Source organism: Salmo trutta, chromosome 21, assembly GCF_901001165.1.
Source record: "Salmo trutta chromosome 21, fSalTru1.1, whole genome shotgun sequence".
Classification (NCBI taxonomy): domain Eukaryota; kingdom Metazoa; phylum Chordata; class Actinopteri; order Salmoniformes; family Salmonidae; genus Salmo; species Salmo trutta.
The window spans coordinates 5652037-5675388 of record NC_042977.1 but is presented as its reverse complement, the minus strand read 5'-3'; the positions used below and the strand labels follow the sequence as shown (position 1 = coordinate 5675388).

The 23352-nt window shown below is 42.0% G+C and overlaps 1 protein-coding gene across 3 annotated transcripts in view; it reads left to right on the top strand.

Annotated features, from left to right (window-relative positions):
* Positions 1-23352, top strand: part of pex5lb (peroxisomal biogenesis factor 5-like b) — a 151394-nt gene that overhangs the window by 90309 nt on the left and 37733 nt on the right. For all 3 annotated transcript variants that reach the window (XM_029704018.1, XM_029704017.1, XM_029704016.1), the window contains 3 exons: positions 4413-4542; positions 4881-4968; positions 5240-5338. In XM_029704018.1, the coding sequence (XP_029559878.1) occupies positions 4413-4542; positions 4881-4968; positions 5240-5338 (317 nt within the window). The remainder of the gene's footprint in view (positions 1-4412; positions 4543-4880; positions 4969-5239; positions 5339-23352) is intronic.

The following is a 23352-nucleotide window of genomic DNA, read 5'->3' as shown; positions in this document are numbered from 1 at the left end:
TCGTCACTCCAGTGCCTTGTTGTTTACTTTCGCACCCCTGGGTCAGAAGAGATGAGTCTTGAGTAAAGACTTAAAGGTTCGGACCGAGTCTGCATCTTTCACATGGATCGGCAGACCATTCCATAAAAACTGAGCTCTATAGGAGAAAGCTCTACATCCAGTTGTTTGCTTAGAAGGCCTGCGTCTTGTGAACGTAGCGTAGGTACGTACGGCAGGAACAAATCGGTGAGATAGGTACAGTAGGAGTAAGTCCATGTAATGCTTTGTAGGTTAGCAGTAAAACTTTGAAATCAGCCCTAGCTTTAAGAGGAAGCCAGGCTAGCACTGGAGTAATATGATCAAATGTTTTGGTTCTAGTCAAAATTCTAGTAGCTGTATTTAACACGAGCTGAAGTTTATTTAGTGCCTTATCCGGGTAGCCGGAGAGTAGAGCATTGCAGTAGTCTAATCTTAAAGTGACAAATCATTGATTAGCTTTTCTGCACCATTTTTTGACAAAATGTTTCAGGTTTGTGCAATGTTACAAAGATGGAAAAAGGCTGCTTTTGAAATATTTTTGATATGTTCATTTCTTTTTACCATATACTCCCTATTCTTTGTTGATGACAAGCATACCCATAACATGATTCAGCCACCACCATGCTTGAAAATATGTGGTGGTACTCAGTGATGTGTTGTGTTGGACTTTCCCCAAACATAACGCTTTGCATACAGAACATAAAGTGAATTGCTTTGCCACATTTTTTTGCAGTTTTACTTTAGTGCCTTATTGCAAACAGGATGCATGTTTTGGAATATTTTATTCTGTACAGGTTTCTTTCTTTTCACTCTGTGGAGTAACAACAGTGTTGTTGATCCATCCTCAGTTTTCTCCTATCACAGCCATTAAACTCTATAGATTGGCCTCATGGTGAAATCCCTGAACGGTTTCCTTCCTCTAGGGCAACTTAGTTAGGAAAGACGCCTGTATCTTTGTAGTGACTGGGTGTATTGATACACCATCCAAAGTGTAATTAATAACTTCACCATGCTCAAAGGGATATTCAATGTCTTTGCGAGGCATTGGAAAACCTCCCTGGTCTTTGTGTTGAATCTGTGTTTGAAATTTACTGCTCGACTGAGGGACCTTACAATTATCTGTATGTGTGGTGTACAGAGATGAGGTATTTGTTTAAGAATCATGTTAAACACTATTATTGTCCAGGCAACTTATGTTACTTGTTAAGCAAATGTTTACTCCTTAACTTATTTAGGCTTGCCATAACAAAGGGGTTGAATACTTATTGACTCAAGGCATTTTAGCTTTTCATTTTTTAATGTGCTCAATTTTAAATTCAGGCTGTAACACAACAAAATGTGGAAAAAGTCTAGATGTGTAAATACTTTCTGAAGGCACTGAATGTGTTTAATAATGTGCTTTTCATGAGAAGGATGCAAAAGGCATAACTCTCTTCACTCCATTCCTATTACTGTTTTGGCTTAAATCCCTGTCTCCCAAATCACTGCTCATAGCTACTCTAAAATAGGCCAGGTTAAGGTTTCACTGGATTGACAAATTCCTTTCATGTGGAAATGTCGGCTTGCCGGTAAATAATAAATTGTTCAATTGACCAGTGCAAAGCCTCAAGCCACACAGCTATCCTATTTTCTACATCATCATGGTGCTGTCATTTGATTTATGCAGTGACATCTCTGTTCTTAGCCTAATGCCTTATTTAGATATCTCTATAACCATGTTTCCATCCACAGTTTTAAAGTACAGTAGAAAAATAAAATCATGACAGCTATGATGGAAACAGGTAGCTTCGGTGAAATTGTATAAATGTTGACAGATCATTTGTTCATTCGACGTGGTGGGATCTTTTTATTTTGGGAAAATGAATTATGTGAGAAATGGAATTGGAAACGCCTTTATGTGCAAATATTGATATAATAACCATCATATGGAAATAAACTTTGAGTCACGCAATAATATGGTGTGTGTGTGGTCCTCCTACTACGACTTGGGAAACCATGCAGTTTATTAGGCTACAGATGAAATACTTTATGATGAACTTCACAGGGTGGTGAAAGTGCACAGTGATCTTGATGCTCCTTTCCAATAAATATTGAGGGTCTTGTTCTGGTGACATGATGATTGATGCTTGACTACCGTTTGACAAATAAAAATATTCTTGCTCTTATCCATAATAATCATCATAGACTAGCCTACTCGCACTGTATCTGCAAGCTGTTGGCTAGAGCGCAAGTGCCAAGACTAGAGTCGGCACATTTGCTATTTGACGCAACAGTTTGAGAGACAACTATCGGTAGAGTTATGTCGTGTCTTTGGCTATGCCGGATTAATTGATATGACATGCTAACTTATAAAATGATTTCTCTGTAATAAATATTACCTGATTAAGCTAATCATGTAAATGTAATTAACTAGAAAGTCGGGGCACCACGGAAGAACGTTTATAGAGCTGTTATCTTCCGAATAAACTCTTAATACTTAGTAATATTTAACATCGATAGCAGTCAATATTAAGCCTTATCTTATTTTCAGTCTCATAATGAAAGTTATAAATTCTTGGTTATCTTCACGAACCCTGGCTAACAAGTTGAATCAGCAATACAAAATTGGGTTTATTTATTTACTAAATACCTAACTAATCACACAGAATTACAAATACACAGAACACCAATGATGTCATACAGAACGTCCCGGTGGACGGAACCTGGTTACACAAAGGAAAGGGGGTTGGGCTTGAATGAAAGAGCGGGAAGATTTAGGAACAGAGAAACAGCAGCTATGCTATCGTAAATACATTATCTTATGCATTCTAAATTACCGCCCATTTGGAAAAGGAAAATGCAATAAATATTTACTCTGAGCTGCGCTTCGGTAGATTGGTCGTAGATGCTGGCCGGGTTGGCCAACAGATCTTCTTGTACTCGGAACAATGTCTCTGGTGGTAAATTGGATACGTGGTGGTATCTTCGTCTGTTTGTTAGACTGGATCCGTTGTCCGTCCTTTCCTAGCCCCCGTCGACAGCGGCCGCTGCTAACTCAACGGCTAGGAAGTATCACTTCTGTAGTGAATAAGCTCAAAGTTCATACGATAGCTCACGCCGAGGTTGGCTTAGTTCTGTCCTTGATATGGTTTAGTTAACATGTGTGTCCTTCTAACATAGAGGCTGCAGACCTCCCGTACTGGAACTCCTGAATGTATTTTCGTCAAAGGCTTATATAGTGGAGAGGGGGGAAGGAGGTGTTTCATCGTTTATAACCCCTGTCTCTTCACAGGGTTGGGCCACTGATCGAGCAGGGCACTTTCCTTATGAAAACCCAATTCTCTCATTTGGAAGCTAAAATTACATTTAATCTCCTAACAAACAATTTCAATATCAAACATTTCAATTGCATAACAATTCCATGTGACTCTGATAACTAGAGGGTGTATACTTTCCCAGGTACAGTTTGTCATCCTGTCATCAGTCATAATGTCACAGATAACAATGAACTGACCTCCATACTCATTACGTTATCAAGCATATTTCCAACTGGTTTTATTACCAAAATATGGTTCCTTTTCCCCATTTGTTTGTTCCCAGACTCTCTATATTTAACACAGGCTATTCAAGTCCTTTAGTAGGGTCAGAGAGAGAGGGGAAGGGAGAAAGGTATTTATGGGGGGGGGTCATAAACCTTACCCACAGGCCAACGTCATGACAGTTACAAATGTGAGGGAAACACATTGAACTTTATTTGGTACATGAGAACGTAAGCAAAGAGTGCACACAAAATGTAATTATGTCATCACACACTGACTTTTATCCGCAACAAGTCTGTTTGGTAGGAAACACACCACTGGTGGGAAAATGGATGTAAACCTAGCTACTAACACTGACTGACCTATGGGATTTTTTTTTTTACTTTCGTACACACAGATGATTGTAAATTGTGCATACAGCTAAATCCACACCAACCATTGTAATTTATATATCTTGAACTTAACATCAAGGTATGTGATTTAGTTGGAATATGCTCTAGTATGGTTTAACATCAAGGTATGTGATTTACTTGGAATATGCTCTAATATGGTTTGTGTGAAAATTTGCATCACTTATGTTCATATTGTTGGATAGGTATGTGATTTAGTTGGAATATGCTCTAGTATGGTTTAACATCAAGGTATGTGATTTACTTGGAATATGCTCTAATATGGTTTGTGTGAAAATTTGCATCACTTATGTTCATATTGTTGGATAGCACTATGCTAACAGCACTTTGCATAATGCTATCAGTTCTATCCACAATCTTCTTGTCCATGTTGGATAGCATTATGCTAACAGCGCTATGTTTCTGTCTATATCTTGTGGATAGCATTATGCTAACAGTTCGAAACACCTTTATTCCTTCTGCTCAGTCAGTTCCTCTTCTCCTTTGGAGAAATGGGAGGAAGTGAATCTTCACCCTGAAGGTGCCCTGAATGACAGCAGGAAGAGAAGATACGAAAAGAAGTGCACCTCACACCACTCCTCCAGTGAATTAATATGGTAAAGAAGGCAGTCTGAAATCTGTATAAGCCTGCAAATGGCTTTATTTATTATTTAACCTTTATTTAACTAGGCAAGTCAGTTAAGAACAAATTCTTATTTACATTGACGGCCTACCATGGCTATACTTTCCTCCATGTCCACTTTAAATGTCAAGTCTTAACGTGTTAGAAATAGAGTTCAATCAATTATGCGTTATAAGTTACAGGAAACAAAACATAAAAAAATGAAATATGAATAGTGGTTGTGAACAGATTTTTTGATTTTGTTGTACAACTGTAGTATTAGAGTATATTGTAGTAGTATACCTTTCAATGTTTACCCTTCTTTCTCCCCAGGTCAGCAGAGTTTAAAACAAATCCATCTGTGAAAAACTCATTTGAAGTCAATAGCATTGATGACGAGGACCACATATCAGCACTAAAGGTCTACACAACCTCCATTTACATGTATACTTATAGAAAAGTATGTGAAGTTATGGTATCTTCCTTGAAAATAATCATATACAGGTCAAGGTTCACCACAAAGTGTGAGGATGTATCGAAAGCTATTTGAAATTATATATTGGTGTCTCCATTGCCTTCTGGGATTATAAGTGTGACCCGTCACACAGTTAAAGGTGAGGGTTTTTGCTGATCTTGCATTTCTGTGTGTGTGCGCGTGCATGTGTGTGCGTGCACATTTCTGTGTCCTACAGGACCCAGCACCCCTACAAGTGCGGCCCAGTCTCCATCACCTCTTAGGCAGACATCATTCCCAGGAGGAGGAGTTTGTAAGGGCAAAGGCTGCTGTAGAGGTGAGAGTAATACATACATCTTACTGTAGTACTGTAGCCTACTCCCGACCCATAATGGCTACACACACATAATCTAAGATATTTGTTTGCTGGAAGTAGTAGTTTGATAATGACTAAACTTTAAAAACATCCTACACATCTGTTATCAACAAGTTTCCACATGCACAGGATACAACAGGTGTAAAACAGTACAGTGAAATGCTTACCTTGAGAGCTCTTTCCGAACAATGCAGTAATAATATACAGTAGATAATAATCGGAAATAGAATAAAAAATGTAAACAAAAACCATACAATAACTACTATGAGATTTAAAGAAACACGAGAATGCAAGTGTATATACAGTCCAGGTCAGTGCCAGTACCTTATTCAATGTGCAGGGGTACTGGAGTGGTTGAGGTGGGTTTACACATAAAAAGTGACTGGTAGTAGGATATACATGTAAACATGGCTGAAAAAGGGACTGGTAGCAGGAATATATAAATACGTATGGTAATATGTGACCGACCGCCTCGATTCGTTCTTATGGTTGCTCGACTACAAGTTTTGAGATTATGCTGCGATATTTAGAGGTAATTTGTGGTTTGGTACAGTACCATGCGTCACTGCTTCATTTCTGAAGCCCAGCGCAAGGGGGAGTTAGAACACTTATTATGATTTTGGGTCCCAAGGCGCTACTGTGTCTCTGACAATGAATGGGTGACATAAACCAAATAGAAACTGATAATTGTGCATGACTTCAAAAATTGAATTTCAATTAACTGAATGATGAGGATGACGGTGATTGAATTGAGAACAATAGTGTAACACCATACCCGCGTGCGCCATCGTGCACAAATTGATTTTGTCCCCCCACATCAAACGCGATCACGACACGCAGGTTTAAATATAAAAACAAATTTGATATTTATATTGATATATATATTATATTAATTTGGGGACAGGTCGGGAAAGCATTAAACATTTATGGCAATTTAGTAAGCTAGCTTGCAGTTGCTAGCTAATTTGTCCTATTTAGCTAGCTTGCTGTTGCTAACTAATTTGTTATGAACGTTGAGTTGTTATTTCACCTGAAATGCACAAGGTCCTCTACTCTGACAATTAATCCACACATAAAACGGTGAACTGAATCGTTTCTAGTCATCTCTCCTCCTTCCAGGCTTTTTCTTCTTTGGACTTTATATGACGATTGGCAACTAACTTTCATAAGGTGTATTACCACCACTGACCTCAATCTCCCATGTGGGTATAACCAATGAGGAGATGGCACGTGGGCAAATGCTTCTAAAAGCCAATGAGGAGATGGGAGAGGCAGGACTTGCTGCGCGTTCTGCGCCACAAATAGAAGCAACTTCTATTTTAGCGTCTGGCAACGCAGACACATGCGACCCGTGTGGTGTGGTCAGCATGTAAGAATTGCTATTCCTCTGTCCTGCACGCGCACACCCAGAAAAGCACACATTTTTTTGTTACTTACTAAAACTGTTGTTACACTAAGAAACAAATCTTCAATTATATTCCAGGATATTCTTAAAATATATGTATTGACTGAATATAAGCAAGTGTCTGCTAAATGATTAAGTTGATGGCGCGGTTATATAGCCTCGGCACCTACATAAAGCTGAGTGACTCACTCATTCATGGCTTTGGATCAAAATAAATAAGTACCAACATTCTTTTTTGATAGTCTTTTAATAAAGGAATGTTTTGGTTATTCTGACCTGGACACCATGTATTATAGTCTCTAAAAGGAAATATTTTACAACTGTTTCTTGCGCATATCATTTTCCATATGGATCCATAACGAATTACTATGGGAATAAATATCACTGAATGACAGAAATATTGGGACAAAGTAGTCTAACGAAGGTAAACAAATGGTTGCTTACTGGAAAATAAATTAATGGAAGAGGCAAGTGGAAGGGGGAAAAGACAGCATTCAGAGGTCAAGACAGCGCAGCTCTGAGACAAGCATGGGGACTGGTCTTGATAAAACAAGATTTTTATTTTCACTGAGTCTCTATTTGGGTATTGGTTAGACTACAATTAGCGTGTGGAAATGTTAGGATTATTTCTTACTGTAGTACTGTAGCCTACTCCCGACCCATAATGGCTAATAGCCATTATGGACTATTAACAGGACAATAGACTCTTGCCAACACCTCTCTGTATTTTTTTATTCTTTGTGCAAGGCAATTCATCAGCATTAAAAACTTAAACTCATAGGCTCTACTTCCAGCTTATATATACAGTTTACAGACACAGTGTAGTTTACAATAGTTATATTTTATTTGTTTTTAGTCCCATCCTACAGCTCTTCTCAACCCCTCCCATCTATCTCTGAACACCATCCAGTTTTTTCTATTTGCCATATATTTTTCAACTGGGCTGTGATGTTTCACAAAAGTTCTGAACCTTTCTATTCTCATAGATTCTACAAATGAAAAACATTTTTGCTAAGATTATTAATCGATTGACTATGACTTTTTAAATCACCCAGCAGTGCTATTTGCAGAGTTAGCTCCAGGTAAATGTTGCAGAGCTGGGATGGTTGTATCCCACATATATATTAGTGGCAAACCTCTTCAAAGTTAGGAGCGTTTGTCACAAATTAAGTGGGAAACTGTCACCAAAGTCAGCCCAGAATGAAAGTTCTTTCGAACATGACAGTACCTGTGTTTGTTTCGCTGTCCTGGTCCACCCAGGCCACAGGTAAGGTCAAGGATAGCAGGGTTCGGTACACAAATCTGGTTCTCGGTAGGTCCAGGTCTAAACGCCAACAGGTAAGTCCAAAACAGTCCAGCTCGTACACGGTAAATCCAGCCAATGTAGATTGTCTCTTTCTCTATGGTTCATAGATCTTTCTCTCTCTTCCTGGTTTTTCTTGACCTTTTATCTGTGGGTCGGCTCTACCTTCTGAGGGTTCCCCTTGCTTCTGGGAATAGTAGTTCTGGCAGTCGGCCATTTTGTGATCTGTAGTTCTGATCGGGGTGGCCATTTTAGTGATCGGGCAGAGCCCGTTTATTAGTTCTGCCCTCACATATCTGCCATTTATCACTCGACCCCCTTTGCCACACATCTCCCCCCCTAGATCCGACCCCCTAGGTCGGGCTAACGCAGCAAAATATGCGTGCATGCGGGATAACCCATCCACATTTCCCATTTCCTTTCCTGCTCTGTGTTTCAAGTCAAAGTGAAACGGTTGGAGACTCAAAAACCACCGCATCACCCGAGCGTTCTTCTCTTTAGCCCTATGCATCCAGGTGAGTGGTGCATAGTCACTGATGAGGGTGAAGTGGCGCCCCAGCAGGTAGTATTTCAGGCTTTCCAGAGCCCACTTTACTGCCAGCGCCTCTTTCTCAACAACTGAGTAGTTGGTTTCCCGTGGTTCCAGCTTCCTGCTTAAAAACAGGATGGGGTGTTCCACCCCTTCTACCTCTTGGGACAGCACTGCTCCCAAGCCGACCTCTGAAGCATCCGTCTGAACCACAAACTCTCTCTCAAAGTCTGGTACCACCAGAACTGGATTACAGCAGAGGGCCTCCTGTAATGTCCTAAATGCTTTGGTGGCCCTTTCATCCCACTTGACCATGTTTGGCCCTCTGGCTCTAGTCATGTCGGTGAGTGGGGCGGCCACTGTGGCATAACTTGGGATGAACTTCCGGTAGTACCCGGTCAGCCCTAGGAAGGCTCGAACCTGCTTCTTATTTACTGGTTTCGGCCATTCTCTAATTGCCTCCACCTTCTTACGTTGGGGTTTGATTAATACTCTTCCCACTGTGTATCCCAGATACTCCGTTTCCTCTAACCCCACATAACACTTGGCAGGGTTCGCCGTGAGCCCTGCCTTTCTAAGGGCGTCTAACACCGCCTGTACCCGGGGTAAGTGGGATTCCCAATCTGGGCTGTAGATCCCCACGTCATCTAAATAAGCTGCGGCGTATGTTTTGTGCGGTTTTAGGACCTTGTCCATGAGCCGTTGAAAAGTGGCTGGGGCCCCGTGTAGGCCGAATGGCATGACGGTGTATTGAAACAAACCGTCAGGGGTTGCAATATGTCCCGGTCGATTACAATTGTAACAGATAATAGGGTTCCGGGGGGGAGACCTCCTCGACCCCCAGTCCCGGTTTTCGGTTTTTCCCTTCGTGTCTCGGCCCGATTCTGATTCTTTCCTCATGGCCCCACGCTGCTCTCCTCCCCCTCCCCCTGTTGGGACAGTCTTACCCTGTCCGCTGGTTCGCCCAGGCCTGGGGAATGGGAATCTTTCCTCCAGCGCCTGCTCAGCTGTTCCTGCCGTACAATACCGTTCAACCAGGCCCACGAGATGGTCGGCGGAAAGTACCTCGTTCTGGCCAACCCATCGTCGCACTTCTTGGTGTAGACCTCGCTGAAACTGGTTGAGAACGATGGTCTCGACGACCTCGGCGGACGAACGGGTCTCCGGTCGCAACCATTTCCGTGCCAGGTGAATCAAGTCGAACATCTGTGTTCGGGGGGTTTGTCCCGGTCTGTAGGACCACTGGTGGAAGCGGTGTGCCCTCACGGTATCGGTCACTCCCAGTCTAGTCAGAATCTCTCCCTTGAGTTTATCGTAATCCTGTGCATCCTTCAACTCCAGGTCGAAATATGCTTTTTGAGCGTCCCCTGCCAGGTATGGTGCCAGAAGCCCTGCCCGTTCTTCTTTCGGACACTTCTCCCTCTCTGCCGTCCTTTCGAAGGTGGTAAGATATGCTTCCACATCATCCTGCGCTGTCATTTTTTGAAGAAAATGATTGGCCCACCTTTGGGTATTTGCAGCTGGTAACTGAGCCCCAATTTGGTCCGCTAGCCCCTTTAGGCCTTCTCTTAACTCCCGGGTGTTTCTCTCTTGCTCTTCTCTGAGCAGCTGGTTGGTGCGGTGCTGGACCTGTAACGTGTCCTGATACATTCGCATTGCATCCTGATGAGCTATTTGTTGAGCTCTAGTTGCCTCTTGTTGGGCGGACGCCGCTTGTAACAGGGCCTGTATGGCTCCCTCCATACTCATTTTCCTGAAAAAAAAACTGTCCTAACCAAACAAAGCCACAAAAAAAACCTGACTCCCCTTTGGAGTGCTAACTAAACTTTTTTTTTTTTATTATTATTATTTTTTTCTACCTAACCAGCGGTATGGTTAATCCAGTGCCCACATTCTCCACCACGTGTGGCAAACCTCTTCAAAGTTAGGAGCGTTTGTCACATTAAGTGGGAAACCGTCACCAAAGTCAGCCCAGAATGAAAGTTATTTCGAACATGACAGTACCTGTGTTTGTTTCGCTGTCCTGGTCCACCCAGGCCACAGGTAAGGTCAAGGATAGCAGGGTTCGGTACACAAATCTGGTTCTCGGTAGGTCCAGGTCTAAACGCCAACAGGTAAGTCCAAAACAGTCCAGCTCGTACACGGTAAATCCAGCCAATGTAGATTGTCTCTTTCTCTATGGTTCATAGATCCTTCCCGCCCTCTCTCTCTCTTCCTGGTTTTTCTTGACCTTTTATCTGTGGGTCGGCTCCACCTTCTGAGGGTTCCCCTTGCTTCTGGGAATTGTAGTTTTGGCAGTCGGCCATTTTGTGATCTGTAGTTCTAATCGGGGTGGCCATTTTAGTGATAGGGCAGAGCCCGTCTATTAGTTCTGCCCTCACATATCTGCCATTTATCACTCGACCCCCTTCTTTGCCACAATATATATATATATATATATATCATTCTATTGGTTGCAAGCATTTTGTATAATAATTTTAAATTGAACATTTCTACGTTTGAATACAGCGTTGTTTTGTGTATCAGTTCATAAACCATGTGCAATGGGATCGGTACATCGAATCTCTTCCCAACTATTTTGCTATCTGAATGGTACAGCTGTCAGTATTTTGGTCCTTAAATGAAACTGGTATACTTTATTTATCATAATTGTCTTTACCAATTTTGGTCTTTAATGCAGGGCCGACAGACAAGTTCCTTACTTTCTCCCCCTTCCACTTGCCTCCTTCATTTTTGGTGCAATTAGTTGGTCGTAATTTTGAGTAGAGCAGACATTTCCACATTTTTGTTAGCTGCATGTGTGACAACTCCACCAGTCCTATTTATGAAAATAATTTACAAAGATTACAACAAATATTACGGCATAATATGTTATTTTCTGGTGGATTAAACTGAAATTGCAACCAACTTTCAATGACTTGTTTTAAAAATAGCGATATTTTGGAAATTATTTCATTTTCAAATAACCGAAAGTGAGAGGTTGAAATCTGAATAAAGGACATTCTTGAACACGGGATGGGCCATTCTTACTAATCTGCAAGAGAACCAGTTCAGATTTAAGTAAACTCAGCAAAAAAAATAAACATCCTCTCACTGTCAACTGCGTTTTAGTTTCAGAAAATGTAACGTGTAAATATTTGTATGAACATAAGATTCAACAACTGAGACATAAACTGAACAAGTTCCACAGACATGTGACTAACAGAAATGGAATAATGTGTCCCTGAACAAAGGGGGTGTCAAAATCAATAGTAACAGTCAGTATCTGTTGTGACCACCAGCTGCATTAAGTACTGCAGTGCATCTCATCCTCATGGACCAATCTGGTGCAAATCTTGCCAGTTCTTGCTGTGAGATGTTACCCCACTCTTCCACCAAGGCACCTGCAAGTTCCCGGACATTTCTGGGCGGAATGGCCCTAGCCCTCACCCTCCGATCCAACAAGTCCCAGACGTGCTCAATGGGATTGAGATACGGGTTCTTCGCTGCCCATGGCAGAACACTGACATTCCTGTCTTGCAGGAAATCACGCACAGAATGAGCAATATGGCTAGTGGCATTGTCATAATGGAGGGTCATGTCAGGATGAGCCTGCAGGAAGGGTACCACATGAGGGAGGAGGATGTCTTCCCTGTAACACACAGCATTGAGATTGCCTGCAATGACAGCAAGCTCAGTCCGATGATGCTGTGACACACCGCCCCAGACCATGACGGACCCTCTAAATCAATCCCGCTCCAGAGTACAGGCCTCGGTGTAACGCTCATTCCTTTGACGATAAATGTGAATCTGACCATCACCCCTGGTGAGACAAAACCGTGACTCGTCAGTGAAGAGCACTTTTTGCCAGTCCTATCTGGTCTCGCGACGGTGGGTTTGTGCCCATAGGCAACATTGTTGCCGGTGATGTCTGGTGAGGACCTGCCTTACAACAGTCCTACAAGCCCTCAGTCCAGCCTCTCTCAGCCTATTGCGGACAGTGTGAGTACTGATGGAGGGATTGTGCGTTCCTGGTGTAACTCGAGCAGTTGTTGCCATCCTGTACCTGTCCCACAGGTATGATGTTCAGATGTACCGATCCTGTGCAGGTGTTGTTACATGTGGTCTACCACTGCAAGGACGATTAGCTGTCCGTCCTGTCTCCCTGTAGCGCTGTCTTAGGCGTCTCCCATTACGGACATCGCAATTTATTGCCCTGGCCACATCTGCAGTCCTCATGCCTCCTTGCAGCATGCCTAAGGCACGTTCATGCAGATGAGCAGGGACCCTGGGCATCTTTCTTTTGGTGTTTTTGAGTCAGTAGAAAGGCCTCTTTAGTGTCCTAAGTTTTCATAACTGTGACCTTAATTGCCTACCGTCTGTAAGCTGTTAGTGTCTTAACGACCGTTCCACAGACGCATGTCACATCTGTTCCTGCAACGCCCTCTACTGCTCATCCTGTGTCTCCTTGACCTGCCGCCACTCCCCCAGTACTCTCTCCCTCGCTCTCTCTGTGTGTGATTGTGTGGGCGGAAACAGGTGTGCTGGAGTCAGAGCAGATCCCCACCAGCTGTAACCTGTTCCATAATCAAGACCTCTGCAAATACTCAGTCCTGCTACTTCCACACTGCCAGATCGTAATCTATGCTCAGTCAGTCTACGTTCCTAGCCGGTTGTTACTATTCAGACCCTGTTATCCGTTTGTTCCTGTTTTCCCTTGCCTGATGCTGTTTTCCTCTCCGCTACAGTTCTGTCCCTGTCTCCAGTCCCACGTCTCGTCATCCTGCTACTCTGTCCTGGATTCCCCACTCTGCTACTCCCTTGGATTCCCCTCCGGACCTACTTACCCTGTCCCAACCCCTCTCGCTCCAGCCTCAGCCTCCGCACCTGGTTTCCAGAAACCCGGCCGAGCTTCCCCTGACCTGCACTCCATCTCCCCCCTGTGTCTCAGTAAATACCTTGGTTACTTCATCCCAGTCTCCTCGTCTGAGTCTGCTCTTGGGTTCCCCTGTTCCACTCCGCGTAACAGCATGTTCATTAATTGTTTATTGTTCATTGAACACACATGGGAAACAGTCTTTAAACCCTTTACAATGAAGATCTGTGAAGTCATTTGGATTTTTACGAATTATCTTTGAAAGACAGGGTCCTGAAAAAGGGACGTTTCTTTTTTTGCTGAGTTTTTAATAGAAATTACCATAGCTCAAAATATGCATGACACAGTATACTTTAAATGCATGCAAAGTTGTTTGTATTATATTTGAGTCATTCAAGAAATATTAAAGCTATATTTAAAGGTCTTGTTATGTGTGCATGGATATTTGTTTGTGTGTGAATATCCAACCCGGGTTCAAATAGTAATTGAAATCAAATGCAATGATTTTGAATACTGTTTGAACCTAAGTCTGGTGAATGTAATGTATGCCTCTCGTCCCCTTTCCATCTGTTTGGAAAATTGTTACTTTATCCTAAGCAAATAAAAGGCCAAAGACAGTACAAAAAAGTCACATACAGTATATGAGTTTTTACTGGCATTATCTGAGGATTCTCTGTATATCTACAGTGAGGGAAAAAAGTATTTGATCCCCTGCTGATTTTGTACGTTTGCCCACTGACAAAGAAAGGATCCGTCTATAATTTTAATGGTAGGTTTATTTGAACATTGAGAGACAGAATAACAACAAAAAAATCCAGAAAAACGCATAATAAATTAATTTGCATTTTAATGAGGGAAATAAGTATTATGACCCCCCTCTCAATCAAAGATTTCTGGCTACCAGATGTCTTTTATACAGGTAACGAGCTGAGATTAGGAGCACACTCTTAAAGGGAGTGCTCCTAATCTCAGTTTGTTACCTGTATAAAAGACACCTGTCCACAGAAGCAATCAATCAATCAGATTCCAAACTTTCCACCATGGCCAAGACCAAAGAGCTCTCCAAGGATGTCAGGGACAAGATTGTAGACCTACACAAGGCTGGAATGGGCTACAAGACCATCGCCAAGCAGCTTGGTGAGAAGGTGACAACAGTTGGTGCGATTATTCGCAAATGGAAGAAACACAAAAGAACTCTCCCTCGGCCTGGGGCTCACCTCGTGGAGTTGCAATGATCATGAGAACGGTGAGGAATCAGCCCAGAACTACACGGGAGGATCTTGTCAATGATCTCAAGGCAGCTGGGACCATAGTCACCAAGAAAACAATTAGTAACACACTACGCCGTGAAGGACTGAAATCCTGCAGCGCCCGCAAGGTCCCCCTGCTCAAGAAAGCACATATACATGCCCGTCTGAAGTTTGCCAATGAACATCTGAATGATTCAGAGGACAACTGGTGAAAGTGTTGTGGTCAGATGAGACCAAAATGGAGCTCTTTGGCATCAACTCAACTCGCCGTGTTTGGAGGAGGAGGAATGCTGCCTATGACCCCAAGAACACCATCCCCACCGTCAATCATGGAGGTGGAAACATTATGCTTTGGGGGTGTTTTTCTGCTAAGGGGACAGGACAACTTCACTGCATCAAAGGGACGATGGACGGGGCCATGTACCGTCAAATCTTGAGAGAGAACCTCCTTCCCCCAGCCAGGGCATTGAAAATGGGTTGTGGATGGGTATTCCAGCATGACAACGACCCAAAACACACGGCCGTTAAGGTCCTGGAGTGGCCTAGCCAGTCTCCAGACCTTAATCCCATAGAAAATCTGTGGATGGAGCTGAAGGTTCGAGTTGCCGAACGTCAGCCTCGAAACCTTAATGACGTGGGGAAGATCTGCAAAGAGGAGTGGGACAAAATCCCTCCTGAGATGTGTGCAAACCTGGTGGCCAACTACAAGAAACGTCTGACCTCTGTGATTGCCAACAAGGGTTTTGCCACCAAGTACTAAGTCATGTTTTGCAGAGGGGTCAAATACTTATTTCTCTCATTAAAATGCAAATCATTTTATAACATTTTTGACATTTTTTTTCTGGATTTTTTTGTTATTCTGTCTCTCACTGTTCAATTAAACCTACCATTAAAATTATAGACTGATCATTTCTTTGTCAGTGGGCAAACGTACAAAATCAGCAGGGGATCAAATACTTTTTTCCCTCACTGTATCTACAGCTCTTACAACAGCCAATAGCTGGACATGTTATGGAGGTTTGGGTATGAGAGCTGAAGCAAAGCACACGATGCACATCATCAAAGTATTGGATTACTCCGTTGAGCCCTCATTCTTCTCCACCTCACCTTCCTCCTAACCTTCTCCCCCTTTCCGTCCTTGTGTCTCCCCTTTCAGTTTAATGGGGGCATGATATCAGTTCTGCCATGCCATATGTACAGTGCTGTAAATATGCTGACCTCTTTGTTTGCTGTCAAACTGATATGTTACTGCAGGTGTTGTTTTCCGTTGGTTCAGTTCAATTGTGAATAAAGTTGTCTTTATTTGTCTCACAATGAATTATAATGTTAGTTCATTTGACCAGGGAATAATATCCCCTCATATTAATGTCCCAGGTGTGTGTGTGCACGTGAGTGCGCATGGGTGTGTGTTCATCTGTGCATCCATGTGTGTATGCATCTGTGTCTGTATGCATCCCATTTCATGAACAACTATTGACCCATCATTTTCAATTCTGGACCTCAAAGCCAGTTCCACTGCTTTTTTCTCTTGATCTGTGTGCTATTCCTGTGCGCCACCATTCGCTTCAAGTTCAGTCAACTCATACAAATCATTTCATCAGTCAGGTAAGAAAGAGGATAAGAAATTCAGACAATAGCAAGCCCACTTTCCCTACTTTGGCTAAATCACCATTTGTTCTGCAACTGATATAAGCTGTATTTATACTGCATTAAACTGCACTATTCTTGACACGTGTCATTTTTAGGTGATCAAACACGTGAGTAGTGAATATCATCGTACTGCAAAAGATAACCATATTCCAAGGGGTATTGTCAGTAATAATCTTGTGACCATAAAGTTCAATTCAACTGTTAGCCCATTTGGGAAGCCCACTGTGGTACACTCATCCAGTGCTAATACTTTAAATACCATAAATATGGATACCCCCACTGTTTTAAATCGTGTAGGAGGCTTAAGCTGTTGCATATCAACGTGTAAAGTTTGTCAAAGATGGACCTTCCTGATATGAGTGCATGACATGAGCCCGGATATTTTCATTCTCATGGAGACTTGGCTAAATGGCTTGATCCCGGATAAGGACCATGACATTGCTGATTACAATGTCTACAAACTTGTTTTTGCATGGATTCCACGACGCGGTTAGCTTTTAACAGCTAGGGTCGCTATTTTTTGTGCCGGAATCCCACTTAAGACAGGTTGAAGCCTGCTTGACAGAGACGCTAAGCTGCTAGCCATCATACTAACAAAGTTGGTAACAGATGAGTTTTGCAATGGAGAGGACTGGCCACCCCTCATAGCCTGGTTCCTCTCTAGGTTTCTTCCTAGGTTTTTGGCCTTTCTAGGGAGTTTTTCCTAGGGAGTTTTTCCTAGCCACCGTGCTTCTTTCACATGCATTGCTTGCTGTTTGGGGTTTTAGGCTGGGTTTCTGTACAGCACTTTGAGATATCAGCTGATGTACGAAGGGCTATATAAATACATTTGATTTGATTTGATTTGAGCCCTCTGTCTGGAGAAATAAATGAACGGTTCGAGCGCTGTAGGAGCTGTATCTACTACGCTTTGTTTCGGGACAAACCGGGTCACTCGGACTTCCAATGCGCCGATTGTTTACTTGCCGAGGATTATAGGCTTGAGGTGGCTTCCTTGATCGCGCTGGTCGCCAGCCTATGTATAAAGCTGGGGAAAACGCGGAGTGGATTGTTTACATTTTCTACGCCAGTGGCTGGATGGCATTTGCGCTCGCCAGTGTTGCCCGGAGCTCCCCCATCTGATAGCAGAGTTGAAGTAGCACAGTAAAAGGAGCAGGGCAATCAAAGATGGTCAAATGTTACAAGCCAGGAAGCCGAAGACATCGGCCTCTTGCAAAGCAGTCTACACTCCCAACGAGAGGCCCGGAGCGGATACAAACAACGAATAGTTTCGCCTTCCTGAAACCTGATCTTCCTGCACCTTCCTCGCTGGAGATGCCTGTGTCTGGGGCCACAATGCCTACTACTACAATTTCGAAGTCGACGTCGGCAACCTTCTGTCCCTGCTCTGGATTGAGTGGGCTTCTCCATCTGTTGGAGGCCTGCGCCGGGCTCAACTTATCCTGCCTCTCACCCATCCATAAATGGTTCTTCAAATTATGTGAAGCGTGGGAATGGGCGGATTTCCTCATCCTTCTAGCCAGCCGTGATTTTGGGCAGCTCCATGGTAAGAAATGTGACAGTTCCTGGTGCAAAATCAATGTCCGATCCCGGAGCTCGAGTAAATTACATTACTAAGCTGTTCCTGAATGTACTACGTCAGGACATGGGAATTGATTCTATCGTAGCCCATGTGGGTTTTAATTACATTATGAAGGGCAGCACTGAGCAGTTGAAGCTGGATTTTAAAGAGTTGATTGACTCTCTGCTAGACACTAACAAATATCTGGTCCTGTGACCTCTCTGAATCGTGGCATTGATCGCTTTAGCAGGATTCTTTCTCTTCACTACTGGCTACGTGATTATTGCACCTCAATGGGTGTAACAGCTCAATGGGTTCCTGGATCCTTTCAAAGCATTATAAGGCTGCGTTGAGACAATGACTTATCAATGACCCAAGCCCAGCTCAGGTAATCCCTACCATTGTCATGCAGAGTTGACATAATGCTTCAGCAAATGTACATTACACCAGGGGCGTTGGTAAACACAATGTAAGTAACCTAATTCATATCCCTCTATCTGCTCTGAATGCCTTTGATCCTACAGCTATTGTATGCAGTAATCATGTACCTATGAACCAGATTTATACTGTTAGCACTGAGCCGGTGTGCCCTAGGAGGAAGTCCAGTGTATGCAGCTCACCCTGCACTAACATAAATAACATCATAAGCTTCTCAGTAAAGCAATAAAAACAAGTAAGCATCCCAGAAGAGTGCTCAAAATAGCCCACGTTATCATATGTAGCTTAGAAACAAGGTTCATGAAATCAATAATTTGCTAGTAACAGATGACATTCATATTCTGACTATCTCTGAAACTCACTTAGATAATGCCTTTGATGATACAGTGGTAGCAATACAAGGTTATAACATATACAGAAAATATAGAAATGCCAATGGTGGAGGTGTTGCTGTTTATATTCAGAACCACATTCCTGTAAAGATGCCATACTGTTTAAGTAATATGGCTACAGGTTCATCTGCTTCACCTAAAGCCCATTCTGGTGGGAAGCTGCTATTGACCACCAAGTGCTACCAGTCAGTATCTGGATAACAGAAATGCTTGATAATGTGTGAAATGCTTGATAATGTATGTGATATTATATTTTCTGGGAGATTTAGTTATTTACTGGCTTTCATCAAGCTGCCCACTCAAGAAAAAGCTTCAAACTGTAACCAGTGCCTGCAACCTGGTTCAGATTATCAGTCAACCTACCAGGGTATTTACAAACAACACAGGAATTAAATCATCAACATGTATTGATCACATCTTTACTAATGCTGCAGAAATTAGCTTTAAAGCAGTATCCAGATCCATCGGATATAGTGATCACAATATAGTAGCCATATCTAGGAAACCAAAGTTCCAAAGGCTGGGCCTAATATAGTGTATAAGAGGTCATACAATACGTTTTGTAGTGATTCCTATGTTGATTTAAAGAATCTGTTGGTCCGTGGTGTGTAATGAGGAGCAAACAGACACTGCACTTGACACATTGATGAAATTGCTTATTCCAGTTACTAATAAGCATGCACCTATTAAGAAAATGACTGTAAAAACTGTTAAATCCCAGTGGATTGATGAGGAATTTAAACATTTAATGGTTGACAGGGATGAAGCAAAAGGAATGGCAAATAAGTCTGACTGCACAATGTGTTGCAAATTGTGAAATCATGTAACTAAACTGAATAAAAAGAAGAACTACGCTATGAAACAAAGGTAAATTACATACAGAATGATAGTAAAAAGCTTTGGAGCACCTTAAATTACATTTTAGGAAAAAGGCAAACTCGGCTCCATCATTCATTGAATCAGATGGTACATTCATCACAAAACCAACTGATTTTGCCAACTACTTTAATGATTTTTTTCATTGGCAAAATTAGGCATGCCAGCAACAAATGCTGACACTACACATCCAAGTATATCTGACCAAATTATGAAAGACAAACATTGTAATTTTGAATTCTGTAAAGTGAGTTTGGAGGAGGTGAAAAAATTGTTGTCCATCAACAATGACAAGCCACCAGGGTTTGACAACTTGGATGGAAAATTACTGGGAATAATAGAGGACGATATTGCCACTCCTATTTGCCATATTTTCAATTTAAGCTTACTAGAACGTGTGTGCCCCCAGGCCTGGAGGGAAGCAAAAGTAATTCCGCTACCTAAGAATAGTAAAGCCCCTTTACTGGCTCAAATAGCTGACCAATCAGCCTGTTACCAACCCTTAGTAAACTTCTGGGAAAAAGAGTGTTTGATCAGCTCCAATGCTATTTTACAATAAAACTAATTAACAACAAACTTTAAGCATGCTTATAGGGAAGAACATTCAACAAGCACAGCACTTACACAAATTACTGATTGTCTGAGAGAAATTGATGATAAAAAGATTGTGGGGACTGTTAGACTACATTGTGGCTTTTGACATTATCGATCATAGCCTGCTGCTGGAAAAACGTAGGTGTTATGGCTTTACACCCCCTGCTATAATGTGGATAAAGAGTTACCTGTCTAACAGAACACAGAGGGTGTTATTTAATGGAAGCCTCTCCAACATAATCCAGGTAGAATCAGGGCAGCTGTCTAGGCCCATTGAAAAAGGTATTCTTTATTAATGACATGCCAGTGTGTCTAATGAGTAAAGCCAGTGTGTCTATGTATGTGGATGACTCAACAGTATGCTACTCAGCTTCTACAGCGACTAAAATGACTGCAACACTTAACAAAAAGTTGCAGTTAGTTTCAGTGTGGGTGGCAAGGAAAAAGTTAGTCCTAAATATATCTAAAACTAAAAACATTGTATTTGGGACAAATCATTCATTAAACCTCAACTAAATCTTGTAATAAATAATTTGGAAATTGAGCAAGTTGAGGTGACTAAACTGCTTGGAATAACACTAGATTATATACTGTCATGGTCAAAACATTGATACAACAGTAGCTAAGATTTACATTTACATTTTAGTCATTTAGCAGACGCTCTTATCCAGAGCGACTTACAGTAGTGAATGCATACATTTCATACAATTTTATACATATCATACATTTTTTTTCTGTGCTGGCCCCCCGTGGGAATCGAACCCACAACCCTGGTGTTGCAAACACCATGCTCTACCAACTGAGCTACAGGGAAGAAGTATGTCCATAATAAAGCGTTGCTCTACCATCTTAACAGTACTATCAACAAGGCACGTCCTACAGGCCCTAGTTTTATCGCACCTGGACTACTGTTCAGTCGTGTGGTCAGGTGCCACAAAAAGGAACTTAGGACATTGTAATAGGCTCAGAACAGGGCAGCACGGCTGGCCCTTGGATGTACACAGATTTCTAATATTAATAATACACATGTCTATCTCTCCTGGCTCAAAGTGGAGGAGAGATGGACTTCATCCATACTTGTATTTAAGAGCGTTATTGACATGCTGAATGCACCGAGCTGTCTGTTTGAACTACTGTCACATAGCTTGCACACCCATGTATACCCCACGAGACATGCCACAAGAGGTGTCGTCACAGTCCTCAAGTCCAAATCAGAGTATGGGAGGCTCACAGTACTACATAGAGCCAATACTACATGGAACTCAATTCCACATCAAGTAACTGATGCAAGCAGTAAAATAATATTTAAAAAACAGATAAATATATACCTTATCGAACAGCGGGGAATGTGGAGCAACACAAACATTGGCACAGACACGTGCATACACATACACACACAATAACATACGCACTATACACAGACATACACATGGATTTTGTACTGTAGATATGTGGTAGTGGTGGAGTAGGGGCCTGAGGGTACACAGTGTGTTGTGAAATCTGTGAATTTATTGTAATGTTTTTAAAATTGTATAAACTGCCTTAATTTTTCTGGATCCCAGGAAGAGCAGCTGCTGCTTTGGCAGCAGCTAAAGGAGATCCATAATAAATAAAAAATACAAATCTTCAGCTGTGACAGACTGAAAAATCGGGGAGAGGTGGCTATTAACAGTACCAATCAAAAGTTTGGACACACCTACAGTGGTTCGTCCTTTTAAAAGTTGCAGCGTACTGCGGCGCAGCTTGCATGGTGCCGCAGAATTCTATGACACGTTATTTAAGTGTGAACCGCTGGTACCATTAATGCGAGTTAGTGTTAGTTTGACCACCAGCGGGCATCTTTGAGAAGCATTTGATAGGCTTCAATAGTGGCTGTACTAGAGAATGCAGGCATCCGGGAGACCGGGGTTCAATTCTCTGACGGGGAGGAAGGAGTAGGCTGCCCTTGTAAAAAATAATTTGTTCTTAACTGACTTGCCTAGTTAAATAAAAGTTACACTAAGAGCATACCATTTCTACAGCCTCATTTTCTAATTCTTGTCTAACCAATACCCAAATGGAGATTCAGTGAAAATAAAAAGATCATTTGTTTATCAAGACCAGTCCCTATGCTTGTCTCAGAGCAGCATGAAACGGTGCAAAAAATAGTTGTAGGCTATTGCTTCAAATCCTATTGCTTCTAACTTCAATATTCTCTTTAAATAAATAAGACCTACACCACTTTTAACAGAACATTACTCAACAGTAGTGAGACTCATATTGCGTAGATTAGGCCTACAGTATATCGGAAAATATGACATCGCTCTCCGCCAATAATTACATATAGAGGATTGGGGATATTTCTGTAATTCAGTGATATTTATTCCTATAGTAATTCATTATGGATCCATAACTAATAACTAAATAAACATCGGCATTTTGAAAGAGTATTTTTATCATTATTTTATTTAAAGATTCCGTTATTAGTTACATTGTTTTAGTTTGAACGTGCAGACTGGCACTAAGAACAGAACAGCGGGAACGTTTCCCTAGTCAGCGCCGTTATTAGTGCAATAAATGCCCCTTAAAGTGTTGCCAGTGTCACAGGGTGGGGTGTCCACCCCCCCTCCCCCTTCCTCCTCCCTTCCCCATGGGCTAGGTCCATCTTCTGTGCGCGGCTCTGTGGCCCATCCCATGCCTCATGCCCTCGTGCCTCTAACCTTGCGCACTTTCAGTGGATACAGCTGGAGAACTGCAAGGCAATCCCATTGTGCGCCACTCGGGAGCCATGACCAATATATATTGTCCTGCTAATAACAGGGTTAATAAAATATTTTTTGAGACTATCCAATGGCTTTTATATTAATAATAATAATCACTTTGTATAAAAACAAAACAAAATTGGAGATTATTTCATTTTCAAATAACGTAAAAGGAGAAAGAAAAAGGCCATTGTTGAAGATGGGGTGAGACATTGTTACTAATTTGTAAATAAAGCCAGTTTGTTATATAGAATTATTTATTTCTGTTTTTGGAGGGAGAGAAACCAAAAACCTACAGTCAACATACAGTCATCTCATGGGTCTCCCAGTCAAGGGTGGCACAGGTATTGAACCACCATCTGTGGCAACACAGCTTGCATT